Genomic DNA, 12,876 nt, shown 5'->3' with positions numbered 1-12,876 from the left:
CGTCACTTTCGTAGAGCTGCACTGCACTCCGACTTCCACATTCCCCAACAGCTGCGAGTTTAATCATGAAGCTCGCCACCAGCTTCCTGCTGCCGGTCGCCATCGGTGTCGCCTCTGCCATATCGGATGCGAGCGTCTACATTTTCGATGCGAATCTGCCATCAACCGCCACGGACCCCCCAACCCTCAATCCAGAGCAAGCACGTTTAGTCTTCGCCCAGCGCCTCGGGGTATCACAGTATCATGGAGTAGGGGATGCTAGTGAGACTACACTGTCATATATCAACACGTTTGGAGGGCCTCGGGAATTGCTGTTCCAAGATGCGAGAAATGAGAAGGCAGCAGAGCTGGTTCTGCTCGTGGAGGGCGTTTCCTCTGATGTCGAAGGGCCTCTTCTGAGCGAATGGGCATCCACCAAGCCTTCTTTCACTATATCCGAGCCTCCGTCGATGGCTGCGAACAAGAAGCTCGTGTTAGATCTCCAAAGGCAATCCGGGCAAAGTGGCAGGAATTGTGACTTGGAAACCGCTATCAACCCATTTGACACAAATTGCTGGAATGGAAGATCCAACGTTATCCACTTCGATTTGACGTCCAACACGGTACGACGGTAGAGGTTGGGACTTATTTGCATTGGCTGACTGCTGAATAGGGTGGCTCAAAGATTGACGAGTTCATGGCTGCTCAAAAGCGATTGGTTCGATTCGCCAAAAAAGAGGAGATGAACGTAGTTGTGGTGCTCATGCCCGAAGACTCTCGGGCACTTAAGAGCTCCTCGAAACATTACGGATATTATGAATTGCCGTCCCAGCTCTCAGTCGGCAAGATGCGTCGACAAACTGCTGAAGAACCCATGACGGAAGTTCCAGCCGCATCTGCACCCCCGAAACTGTCCAATACACAACAACAATCTCCTGATCCGACTCAAAGTTCGGCGATAACCCCATTGCCCAAACTCCCACAACTCTGCTACGCATCCGAGGAGGCCTGCGTTTCCTCAACAAACAACTGCTCCGATCATGGGTCTTGCTACAAGAAATTTACGACGAAGAAGGCAGCATGCTTCACCTGTGGCTGCAAATCGACGAACGAAGGCTTCCTTCACGCCAAGAAACAGTACTACACCACAGTCAACTGGGGCGGCTCAGCATGCCACAAGAGAGATGTCAGCAGTCCATTCTGGCTCATTGCTATTTTCACCGTGGTCTTGGTGGGAACTGTCAGCTGGGGAATTGGCCTGATGTACAGCATTGGAGAGGAGACGCTTCCAGGTGTAATCGGCGCTGGGGTCTCGAGCAAGTCGAGATAAGTAGACTTCTTGTGCGATTTGACGGACTCGATTCGATCATCTTTTTTCCTCTTCGTGGGTCAGCGGCGTTCAGAATCATTGTACTTATTAGGCTCGATGCAGATGTATAGAACTACGGTCTTTTGGCAGCTTGCAAAATTTATGGTTGGACGTGGAAGTTTCGAAGTGTTGATTCGTTACCAGAACATCCATAGCCGAGGTGGTCAAGCGATACCAGATATCTATCGGGCGAGTTGTCGAGAAGAAAGATGAAAGTATCAGGACCAGAGCACTTCAAGCCCGAGGCACATCTGTCTTTACGCCAGAGAAGATTTCTACTGTTCCCAAAGGCTACGAATGCTTACTCCAAAGTATCTCGGGTCTAAACCATGATTATTGATCTGGTATTCCCGTCCTCTCCCAAGTGGGGTACTTTTTCAATGGGCTGTCTCGGCCTACAGCTACGAAGTCGATTTAAGCATTCCCTACTTGTGCTGGTGAACCTCGATCCTATACAGTCCATTGTTTTTTGTCCAATTAGGTACAGCCGAACTCCATTCCAATTCACACTACCATCTGTACAGGCCGCTCTAGATTTCCATCTGTTCTAATTCGCTGACGTCAGAAAAAGTATGGGCAAGACATCCGTTGCCGCTATTCTGATGTCCGAGCGACGTCGAAGAGGCTCCTGCATCTCACTCTCTTCAGACCTTATTCATCTCTCAATCGCCCATTTCTTTTTGACGTTCTCTCATATTTCGTTGTATCATGAGATGCTAGCAAATTTGTATTTTGTAACAAAAAGTTTCATTTGGGAGAGGCGGGATAACGGCAATAAGTTTGTCGTCCGGTTTTGTAGATTTGGCAAAAATGACTCCTGTTCTGGAGACAGCGACATCTCGTGTCAAGGCCGAAGCCAAGAAGCCCGACGAGGTCCCCATAGCCAAACAGCCCAACTCCCGGGCACCTTCGGGTCTACGGGAACGGATTCTACGTACCCCGCTACCGTATTATTCAGGGCCGTATAGCGTGGGAATGATGGACATCGAAGTGCCCGTAAGAGAACCAAGGCATTTCTCCGACATTACTCGGAAGAAGAAACATCTGCTGGAACTCGAGACGGTCTTGTTCACCGTGTTCTACCCATCAGGCTTTGGTTCAGGACACGGGACCTCACCTGAAGGCGAGAAACGGTGGTCGCGGCCGACGTGGCTACCAAGGCCGAGAGTAGAGGTTGCGAAGGGGTATGCGAAGTTTTCTGGAATGCCCGCGGTGCTGTGTGTACCGTGGTTTGGTGAGTCCAGCCATCCCTATCGGCAATTGTGTGATGGGCGAATCTGATGGTATGAAGGTGCCACCACGGCCTTCACCAAGCTGCCGGCTTTCCGAAATGCAAAGTTGGCGGAACACTGGCCGCCGGACAAGAACTCGCGAGAAGGTGGGTATGAGACGAAGAATAGGGCAGGTACTCCTCCCTCTGGCGAGCCAGAACATCCCTGTTTTCCTCTCCTGATATTCAGCCATGGATTGGGTGGTACGAGGACTACGTACAGTTCTGTGTGTGGCGAGTTTGCCAGCTACGGCTTTGTGGTGGTCAGTCTCGAGCACAGAGATGGCAGCGGGCCAAGGACATTTGTAAATCTCCCCAACAATGCTGCGTCGAGTGACGAGGCGAGAGAGAAGGGTTACTACAAGATGGACTACGTGTTTCCAAAGGGAAATGCGAAAGACACGATGCCGGGAAACAAACAAGGAGTGGACGCGGAACTTCGCTCGGCGCAGATACAGCTGCGGCTGGCTGAGATTGAGGAGGCGTATCGGGTCATGACGCTGATCCATGATGGACACGGCGAGCAGATTGCCAGAGCCAACCTGCGTGGGAAGACGGATGGAGCAATCGGCGGGAGCTCGAGGGGCTTGAAAGGTATCAGCTGGGATATGTGGAAGAACAGGTTTCATCTGCAGCAAGTCACCATGCTGGGACATTCATTCGGTGCTGCAACCGCGGTGGAAGTTCTGCGTCACGAAGACCGGTTCCAATTCATCGGACAAGGCATCATCTACGACATATGGGGCGCCGCTATCCAGCCTCCGGAAGCCGTCCCAGAGCACCGGATTAGCACACCCGTGCTGGCGATCAACTCCGAGGCCTTCATGTACTGGCCCGACAATTTCGACGCTGTCATGTCCCTCTGTCGCGAGGCCAAGGACCGCGAGGCGTTGGTGTGGATGATGACCGTCCGTGGCTCGATCCACGTCTCGCAGTCCGATTTCTCACTGCTCTACCCTCGGGTCTGCAGCCTCCTCCTCAAGATGACGGTCAACCCTCGCCGAGCAATCGACCTCAACGTCAACGCTTCGCTCGAGTTCCTGAAGCACGTCATGCCGGCCCGCATCTCTGCCATGAACCGAGGGACGAACGAGCACCTCCTCGAAGTCGAAACCCTCAACAAACTCCCCACCGAGCATCAGCCCGCCAGTAAATGGACCGCCGTGCGCCTGCGCATCCCGCACGAGATGCGGATTCGACTCACGCCGCAGTGGCTCCGACGACGTGCGCAGAGGAAGAGGAGGGATTCAGTCGTGAGGCACCTACCGCGGGATCCGAGTGGGAACATCCTGGAGGGACTGGAGGATTTTGAGCCGGGAGAGGAGATTTGGATGCATGTCGCGCCGACGAAAGATGAGCTGAAGAGATATGGGATAGCGCCTGAAAAGGGGCTCCAGAGTCACGGGGAGGATGTCCACGGGGACGGGATGGTAGATACTACGGGGGACGAGGGGAGAGCGAGGGAACAGCACAGGGGCATCGAGCAGAAATACATGGACCGAGGCTGAACTCGGATGGGGGAGGGAATGGGGATGGGGGGGGGGGGGGGATTCCTGTCAGAAGTTGACAGTGGTTGGGGTCCAGCGGAGTGGTGGGTGGATTATGAAATGTATCCAATCGCAAGGTATACCGGTATATGTAGTACTACGTATATGTAAATACTCTGTACATCCTGCTGCAGCTAATGGACGATCATTGATATCTGGCAATATCCCTTATGTCTGCCTTGACACATTTTCCCCCTTTCTTTTTCAGCTCTGCTGCAAGAGCCAGCAGCGGCCGACGCACCCACCACGTATTCAAATGCGCCAAGTGTTTCTCAAGGTTCAATAAACCATCGTTGTGTTATGATCGTCTCGCTCGAGCTCTCCCTCTCTCGTAGGCCAGCGAAGACGGATTTCTGAGCCTGTACGTGGCGCTAGCTACGAACCTGCGATATTCTCAACAATATTCGTAGAGCCGATCAGAAAACGCACCTTATTCGAAAGGCAATCGAGGCGATGCACTTTAATGCTAGCCGTATTTTTCGTATCTGCCGACAGAACGAACGACGATTAGAGATACGGAATAAGTATTATAATATACTCTTTCGTATATAACTCGAACCCGATCTTACCGATTAGCTCGATAACTCTATCTGACGATTGAATTCGACCCTTTTTCTTAAACCCGGTACGATAAGCGGTATTCACGATCGATTATATAAAAACGTTAAAGAAACGAAGTAGATACGGTAGCGGCCTGGCTCTCGAAACTCTCGAGATTGCTATACGGTAAAAAAACCTTTAGCAAAAGCTGGCTCGAAGACGCTTACAACTATAATCGATTACGAATACAAGAGGTCGGACGAAAGGAAAAAGGAAAAAGGATCTTGGTCGGATACTCGATTAAATGGCCGAAAAGACGGTGTGTCGAGCTGCTGATAACTAATCGCAATAAAAGGCGCCCGCAGCAATTGATACTTTCTAATTAGATTTGCCGTTAATAAAAAGCATTAAGATATATTAAAGCTGCAATACCGCGAGATCAAAGAACCGAGACTTTATATCGATTTAACTTTTTTCTTATAGGTTTTTGCTTTATCGGTATAGATACACTTTATATTTAAAAAATTATTTAATTAATTAAGATACCACTTGCCTTTGCGAAGTGTGTATAAGTGGGACTTAATACCGGCACGCCATTATACTCTTAAGGAGGTGGTAAGTCGGATTCCTTTTTAAGACTCGCAACAGGCGTTAAAACAATACTGTTACTACTACTCTCCCTTTCTCGTCGCTACTGTACTTTGTAGTAAGCGATCCGAAGACCATGTACATGCAGGCCACGGTCATGCGTAAACATGCTGATGGATATTTATACGTATCAGCAGGTTAGTTGCGCAACTTATACTTTTCCTCTTCTCTTACAGTATCCCAGAATTTATTCTTATAACAAGGTTTATCACTAGTTGTATTTGATATCTTGACTTTGGGAATGAGAGGCGGACGGATCCTTAGGCGACGCATGTTTCAATTGAGTATATTTTTACTTGAGGCATGCAGGGGGATGGGGAGTACAGTACAGTAAGTACCAAGTAGAAAGAAGCTTTTGTTTTTGTTTTGTTTTCGCGAGCCTAACCGAGCCGAACGGAGCCGAACGGAGCCCGAGGATTGACCTGCCAGGGAGTGAAAAAGGGTGGCAAAGAGGTGGAGGTCCGAGGGGTGAGAGGGCTGACGAATTGACGTGGGCAGGGCATTTATTGTTTATGATGATCGAGATTGCTCTGGTGGCCGCGTGGGAAACACGCCGTCCATTCATGCATTGTCATCCCGATCCTGATTTGAACTCAATATCAAGACGCAGGTCTCGCTCTCGCGCGCGCGCGCGCTCTCGGTGTTTCATTCTCTCTTCAGCTGGTGGTTCGTCTGATCTCATCGGTGCCCGTGCCCATCCGTGACAAGACGGCACTTCTTCGCGTCGGGTCTCACTAAAAATAGAGAAGAATATCTCTATCGCACCGGAACCTGCGACGGGCACAACAAATCGTCATCGACAACAACAACAACAACAACAACAACAACAAAAATAACAACCACCCTCGGTGAGTCAGTCCAAAAGTCTGCGTGCTGTACCGGAAGCTGCAGCATCAATCATCCCGCGTCTTCCGTCGTTTGAGGTATCTATTTATATTCCATTTCCGATATATCTCTCAGTCAAGTCATTCATCAGCTTGCACCGTCTCTTCGTCCCCCTTCCTTATCTGTATTCACCTCTTCCGTACCCAGACCTGCACGGAAGAAACATTCGCTGCACGTCTGAATAACACAAATACATACGCACGTACCGTATTGAGTTCACCGCTGTTCACCACCCCCCCCCACACCTGGCTGAGACACTATTTCTACGCCGTCTGCTACGGATTTAATACCATGCTTGATACAGTATAGAGAGAGTCCAGGAGCCCGTCCCCTCGAGCCTCTACCGCAAGCCGCAATGACGGACACGCTGAGCAATCCCCCCTTGGGGAGTGAGAACACCCTCCAAAGACTGCTGGATCAAGAGCAGAAGAATAAGGTACGTCGGGTACATACCGTTGCCGTTGCATCACGTCAACTCGGGGCAGCCCTTACCTGCACTGGGCCGTGGCTAATGTAAAATCTGGAATTCCACAGATCGAACGCATCAAGGCCTCGTTCCCATCCTCAGCCGCGTATTCTGCCTCGCCCTCGTTCACCTTTCCTCTGGCACAACCCTCTTCGATAAGTCAACCTGGTCTCGCCCTGAGTCCCGGCCCCAAGTCAATGCTGAGGCGCTCTGCCCCTCCCCGGCTGCCGATAAAATCCATAGGTCGGGCTGTGACAACCCCCTTTTCCTCCGTTGCGCCGGCTCCCCTTCACCCATCACACACGAAACCTACGAGCAACGGCACCTCGACCAAATACCTTGCTTTCATGGCCGACGAGGGGATACCCCAGGGCGGGGAAGCGAACGAGAGAGGCTCGGATACCTCGTCGATATGCCAGTCGCCCGGCTGGGAACACTACAACGCGAACAAGCAGCAGAAGTCCACAGAGGTGGAAGGAGAGCGGAGGAAGAGAGAGCCCGAAGTCACCAGTCCGCAAGCTCGAGAAGGGAAACGGAGCGAGGGTGCCAGCCGTAAACGTTTGAGCAAGCCTCCACCCACCAGCAAGCGCCTTACTCAGATGGTTATCTCGCCGGAAAGGTCCATGTCTGCTCCAGCGGTGCCAGGCTTGCCTTACAGACAAGGGATGAAGGAGAGAAAGAAGACAGTGTCCGGCAAGGACAGGAGAGCGAGTGTGGACACCAGCCGGAAAGCCTTCATACCGTGGAAGTCATCACCGAATTCGCCATCGACCCCCCCCGCAAACGGCTCGTCGAGGAAATCGTTTGCGATGAAGCCGACAGTTGATGACGGGGGTTTCATGGGGGGGCTCAAGCTCGAGCAGCTTATCATACGCCAGCAAAACACCTCGTCCGGCGATGAAGCGCAGCTACCACCAGTGCTGCAGAACGACAGGAACCCAGACCCACGGAAGAGGGCAAATATCAGAAGCAGCAGCACATCGATGGCTGATTCGAGCCAGCACCCTTCTTCTCTCCATGAAGACAGGTGTGCTCCGGCGGTAGAATCGGTTCGCGATTCCGACTCTCCCGTCGCCCCAGTCAGCCTCCCACCATCGACCGGCCATGACATCCCACCGTCGGAAGGAAATATTCCCACAGGTGGTCGGCCCCATCCCCCTTCGTCGTCGAGGCATTTCCCGGATGCAAAAGAAGCCGGATCTCCTGAGCGGGACAGCGTAATTTCCCTGAATCCCGGGTATTCAGATCTTCAGGATGTCGAAGATGGACCGAAACATGGTCGAGCAGCGTCGATGGCTTCACCACCTGCGGCCCAATCGCTATCTCTTAGTAGTGAACGAGCCAAAACAGCCCAGAGACCTGCGCTTAAGAAATCCTACCCACCTGATTCCGGAGCGCGAGCGAGCTATGTTCGACACCAGCAACAGGAAAGTGAAGCAAAAGCAATCATGGCCCTCCAGGACGCAGATGCCGATGCTGCTAAGAACCCTAGAGGACGTCGGGCTTCCGTCACAAAGGTCATGGCCTACGTGAGATCTCGCAGTCGTTCCCGGCAACCAAGTCAAGATCTGGCTACATCGGCAGGACAACGCAAGCTCATGCCTGATAAGAAATCTGCTGAGAAGAGCCGGCATGAGAAGAAATCCGCTGGCAAGAGCCGGTTTATGTCCGAGGACGACGTAATCAAACAACTCCATCATGAACTGTCCACCAAGTCTCCAGATGGGCATTCGAATCAAACTCGTACTCGTTCTTCATCATCCAAGAGGCCGTCTTTTCAAGGCTTCAGAAACGCCGCGATATCTGCATTTTCCCGACATTCTTCCAATGCGCGCACGGCATCTCCCTCCTCTGAAAAGAGCTTTGCAACCGCGAGAGAATCACAAAGCTCGTCAAAAGCCTCCTCATCGAAACGTGCTTCGATCGAGCTTCATGGTACGAGCGATTCGACGCTGAGAAAAGCGGAGGATGTCTTTCCCGAGGTAGCATCGCCGCCACCTGGGATTTCTGACTCCGGAGTCAATCTAGCCACAGACAGTCGAGCACCTGAGAGCAGGGGGGAGAGGGTTGATATGGGACGGGAACAAATTCCCGCCAATGTCTTGCCTGAGAGTCATGCGCAATCAAATCACCCGAGATCGGCGACGACGGATTCAAGTGAAGACTACTCGACGCTCGATGACTCCTCGAACGTGACAACTCCAGCGGCCTCTCGGCCAAACTCCCAGAAGAATAATATTTCTGAGCGATCTGAGAGAGGACATCTGGACCATCAAATAGTGACGGATACCATCAAGAACACTACCATCACTTTGATCGAAGCCACACCGAAGAGTCCGGTATTGAAAAGTGCGTTCAGTTTCGAGGAGGGTGTCGATAGTGTCGCTCCGCCCAGCTGTGGTAGGGCAGGCGTAGAGCTCGAAGCAACCAAGGATGAGGACCAGATGAAATTGCCAACCGGAGAGAAAGCCTCCACGGACCTCCAAGGCAGCCAGCCAACTGGCCCAATACCAAATGCCCCTCGGAAGTCACCGTCTCCTCCCGTACCACCCATACCCGTTCAATCAGCTTATATCGCAGACCTGCAGCGCAAGCCCAGCATGTCTCGCTCTTGGTCAACTCCCGAATTGCAACAAGACCTTTCCTTCCTCCCCGCTCTGAAACACCAACCTCTCCCTCGTCCTCGGAGGAGCAATGAAAACGACAATGGCAACCCAAAGGGAAAAGAGAATGAAGCCACGCCTAGCAAACTGCCCGTTACGCCGCTCGTCTCCAAATACTCACCTCCCGTCGAAACGCCCCTCAAAACACTGTCCCGCCCACCCACCACCGTGCGCATCGGCTCGCCCCCGCCCCCGAACTCGGAAGGCTCCTCACCTGCACCCTCAAATTATCTCCAGAACGCCCGTCTCAGCCTTCCGCGCTCCCAAAAGACCATCTTCCCTTCCAGCACTTTCAGTCCACACCACCAGATCGGCCCGGACCCCATCGCCAAGATGCTCGTGGTATGCTGCTCCTGCAAATACTTCCACGATATGCCGAGTAAAGTTTACGAGTGCATGACGAAGCCGTACAACGTGGTTACCGATCGCGATCGGGGCGTGAGCGGGGTGGTGAGCACGGCCGTCAAGTGCCCGTGGTGTGGCCACGGGATGAGTACGGCATGCTGTGCTGGTTATGCGGCGATGGTCTACTTGAAGGAGAGGTTGCACTAGAGGTTCGGCGGTGGTCAACTCGGGGCGAATGCATGGATTTGGATATGGCTTTTTAGGGGATGACTCGGTCCTTGGGCGTTTGCATGTTGGCTGGAGGCGTTCTATCTCTGAATGAATGGAAGGCATCATGGATATGAAACTAAAATTGGGGTAGATGGAAGGTGCATCTAATGTATAGCATGTAAAAGTTATGACGCGGCGCAATGGATTTTAGGTCCAAGGCCTTGACGAGGAAAAACGAAATGATTTGCAATGAATTTTCAAAAGTTTAGATGATTTCACTCTTACTTCTATTATCCCTTCCCCTCTCTGTGAGTGACTTTTCTCCATGCTGCGCTCGTCTTGTTGATGGGTACCCTACCTACCTCCTCGCCTAAATAGAGCCAGCCAGGCAGTAACGGATATGGAAAGTAAGTCAAGATGATACAAGCAAGAAGTAATCAAGCGCTGTCTTTGACATGTCATTGTGTTTTGCATTAGCTATTGTGGTATAGGAGAAGAAATTCTGGTCCATGACCTCCTGAATTGTCGCGCAGCGGCGAGCGTCTATTGATTTTTTTTTTTTTTTTTTTTTTTTTTTTAGTTCGTCAGCTAGATAGACAGAAGGACAGACGGACAGACAGACAGACGGACAGACGCTCATTCCCGTCCTCCTCCCTCCGAATTGCTCCCCTGGTACACCCGCTCGAGGACCTCTCGCGCGTGGGAATCGGCCTGCGCCCGGAGCCGGCGGCGCTGCAGCCAGAGCGTGAGGGGCTGCAGGGCGATGCTGACGCCGACCCAGGCGAGCAGCACGCCGAAGTTCAGGCCGAGCACGTTCTTGGTGCCGAAGATGAGGGCCTTGGCGCCGATGAGGTCGTGGCGCAGGGGCCAGGCGAGGCCCCAGCGGTAGAAGCTGCTCAGCAGCTCGGTCGGGTAGAAGCCGGTCGCGACGTTGGAGATGACCCAGAAGACGAAGAAGACGGGCGTCCAGGGCTGGCCGCACACGTTGTTGACGTTCTCGACGGCGAGGCCGAAGGCCATCATCGCGATCCACGAGAGGAGCCAGTAGATGGCGTAGCCGGCGGCGCCGAAGAACTTGCCGAGGTCGATCTGCCAGACGCAGGAGAGGGCGAGGTAGAGGAGGGAGAGGAAGAGGTAGAGGAGGGGGAGGATCGTCATGCGGTAGAGGACCCAGCGGGCGATGGGGATCTTGCCGATCATGGCTTCGTTGAGGGCGTTGAACATGAGGACGGAGATGAAGGAGACGATGATCAGGTCTGGCAGAGGAGGAGGGGGAGGAGGAGAAGTGTTAGGACTGCCGAAGTCGAATGGGGGGGGGGGATAGGGAACTTACAGATCGTTCCAATCTCTGTCGAGGCCTCGGCTGTGCTGTAAGGACACAAGATCGAGGAGTCAGTATAGATTCATGGCTTGTTTACAAGAATTCTGGAGGAGAAAGATGGGAGAAGGACCACAGTCTCTCCCTCCCACCCCTACCTGGAAGGCCTACCTTGGGATATATGGTGCGGTGTTGTATATGGAGAAGGCGATCGGGATGGGATTCTCAGCCTGTCTCGCCAGAGCCGCTGCATTGCCGGCGTTGGCCCTTCGAAGGGACTCCTGCTTCTGCTTGGCAAACTGCAGGACAAAGCTGTTCAAGAAGCTGAGGATCGGGGGATACGCGAGCGTCGCGATGGTCAAGGAGCTTCGGCCCTCTTCGTAGATGAGATGGACGGCGCCCGTTGGATCGTAGCTGCTGTTGCCCGTCTCGTAGGCGTAGTTCATGGCCGTCGTCGCATTGGCCTGGACCACGATCCCAAACCAGTACTCCTCTTGCTTCAACGCACGCAGCGTCTGCTCGTTGGAATAGTTGTACTTCTCGCCGGGTTCCGAGACGTATCCCAATGTCTTTGCAGGGTTGGCTGCGCGCGCCTCCGCCGCCATGTTCTGTATGTAGGGGCCGACCTCTCCCTTATCAAAGTCGATCACCGCGACGGTGAACGCCGGGACGTTGAACTGGAGAGAGTGATCCGCTCCCCAGTAGATGGACAGGATACCCATGACAATGGCACTCAGAAGCACGACGAAGATGATAAACATCTTTGCCCATGTCTTGCGCTCCGTGGCCATGTAGGGGGACCAAAGTCCGGGCAAAGATCTTTCCATCAATGGCCACTCCGTGTCTTCGAAGGGGCCCGCATGGGCACCGGAATGCCCCGAGAGGTTCTCTTTTGCACCCGCCATATCTGCAGCGGAGACCTGTGAGAGTGCGATGTGATGAGATGGAAGACAGGTCGACGCAGTTACCGATGGAGAAACGTAATGAGAGAATAGTGAAAAGCGCACGGAGATCGATACCGGTACATACTCGCAAAGCAAAGACAAAGAAAGGATGCGTCATCCATAGCGAGTCGACTACCTATCCTACTTGACTCGACTTGACTTGACGTAGGAGTCTATATCGGGACCGGCCGCGGCCGATCCCTCGTCAACGGCGCCATCGGGGTAGTTGGACCGTGATATAGGTAGATAGGTAGTTGCTATGAAAGCGCAAGAGCTAGAGCCAGAGCTAGAACCAGAGCCAGAGCTAGCAGAGCTAGAGCCAGAGCTAGAACCAGAGCCAGAGCTAGCAGAGCTAGAGCCAGAGCTAGAACCAGAGCCAGAGCCAGAGCTAGAGCCAGATCCAAGTCCAGATCCAGAGCCCACGCCAGAGCCACGGGTACGTAGGAGGAAGTGATGATGTCAACATTCTCAAGCGGCCAGCTTTATCACCAGATCTCAACAAACAATTGCATTTGCAACATGTAATTCTCGCCGGCGCATTTTACCGTGGATGCCGCTTTTCGTATTATCATCTATAACATTTTTTCAATTAAACCTCTAACGCGTACTATTTATTGGCCTCTTCGATCTTCGAGTTTAGCGACCGCATCGAGCAGACGCGTGCGCGGGCCTGGTGCCGCTTTCGCGAACCA

General features: G+C 52.9%; 4 protein-coding genes across 4 annotated transcripts; 3 read left to right on the top strand and 1 right to left on the bottom strand.

The window, feature by feature from the left end:
- Window positions 1-65: 65 nt before the first annotated feature.
- L3040_007407 (uncharacterized protein) lies at window positions 66-1,309 on the top strand (the record flags this gene model as incomplete). Its single annotated transcript, XM_007291393.2, has 2 exons — window positions 66-602; window positions 653-1,309. 2 exons carry the CDS (start codon window positions 66-68, stop codon window positions 1,307-1,309), a joined length of 1,194 nt encoding a protein of 397 aa, XP_007291455.2.
- An 849-nt stretch (window positions 1,310-2,158) lies between these two features.
- L3040_007406 (uncharacterized protein) lies at window positions 2,159-4,126 on the top strand (the record flags this gene model as incomplete). The annotated part of the gene is made up of 2 exons (XM_007291394.2): window positions 2,159-2,582; window positions 2,640-4,126. 2 exons carry the CDS (start codon window positions 2,159-2,161, stop codon window positions 4,124-4,126), a joined length of 1,911 nt encoding a protein of 636 aa, XP_007291456.2.
- A 2,467-nt stretch (window positions 4,127-6,593) lies between these two features.
- L3040_007405 (uncharacterized protein) lies at window positions 6,594-9,919 on the top strand (the record flags this gene model as incomplete). Its single annotated transcript, XM_007291395.1, has 2 exons — window positions 6,594-6,674; window positions 6,773-9,919. The coding sequence occupies 2 exons, from the start codon at window positions 6,594-6,596 to the stop codon at window positions 9,917-9,919; spliced, it is 3,228 nt and encodes a 1,075-aa protein (XP_007291457.1).
- Window positions 9,920-10,558: 639 nt separating this feature from the next.
- L3040_007404 (uncharacterized protein) lies at window positions 10,559-12,145 on the bottom strand (the record flags this gene model as incomplete). The annotated part of the gene is made up of 3 exons (XM_007291396.1): window positions 10,559-11,178; window positions 11,256-11,290; window positions 11,412-12,145. 3 exons carry the CDS (start codon window positions 12,143-12,145, stop codon window positions 10,559-10,561), a joined length of 1,389 nt encoding a protein of 462 aa, XP_007291458.1.
- Between the last annotated feature and the right edge of the window lie 731 nt (window positions 12,146-12,876).

This window comes from Drepanopeziza brunnea (assembly GCF_022702325.1).
Source record: "Drepanopeziza brunnea f. sp. 'multigermtubi' strain 214-2 chromosome Unknown ctg13, whole genome shotgun sequence".
NCBI classification, from domain to species: domain Eukaryota; kingdom Fungi; phylum Ascomycota; class Leotiomycetes; order Helotiales; family Drepanopezizaceae; genus Drepanopeziza; species Drepanopeziza brunnea.
The sequence above is the reverse complement of the archived record's forward strand: the minus strand, read 5'-3'. Positions and strand labels throughout refer to the sequence as shown.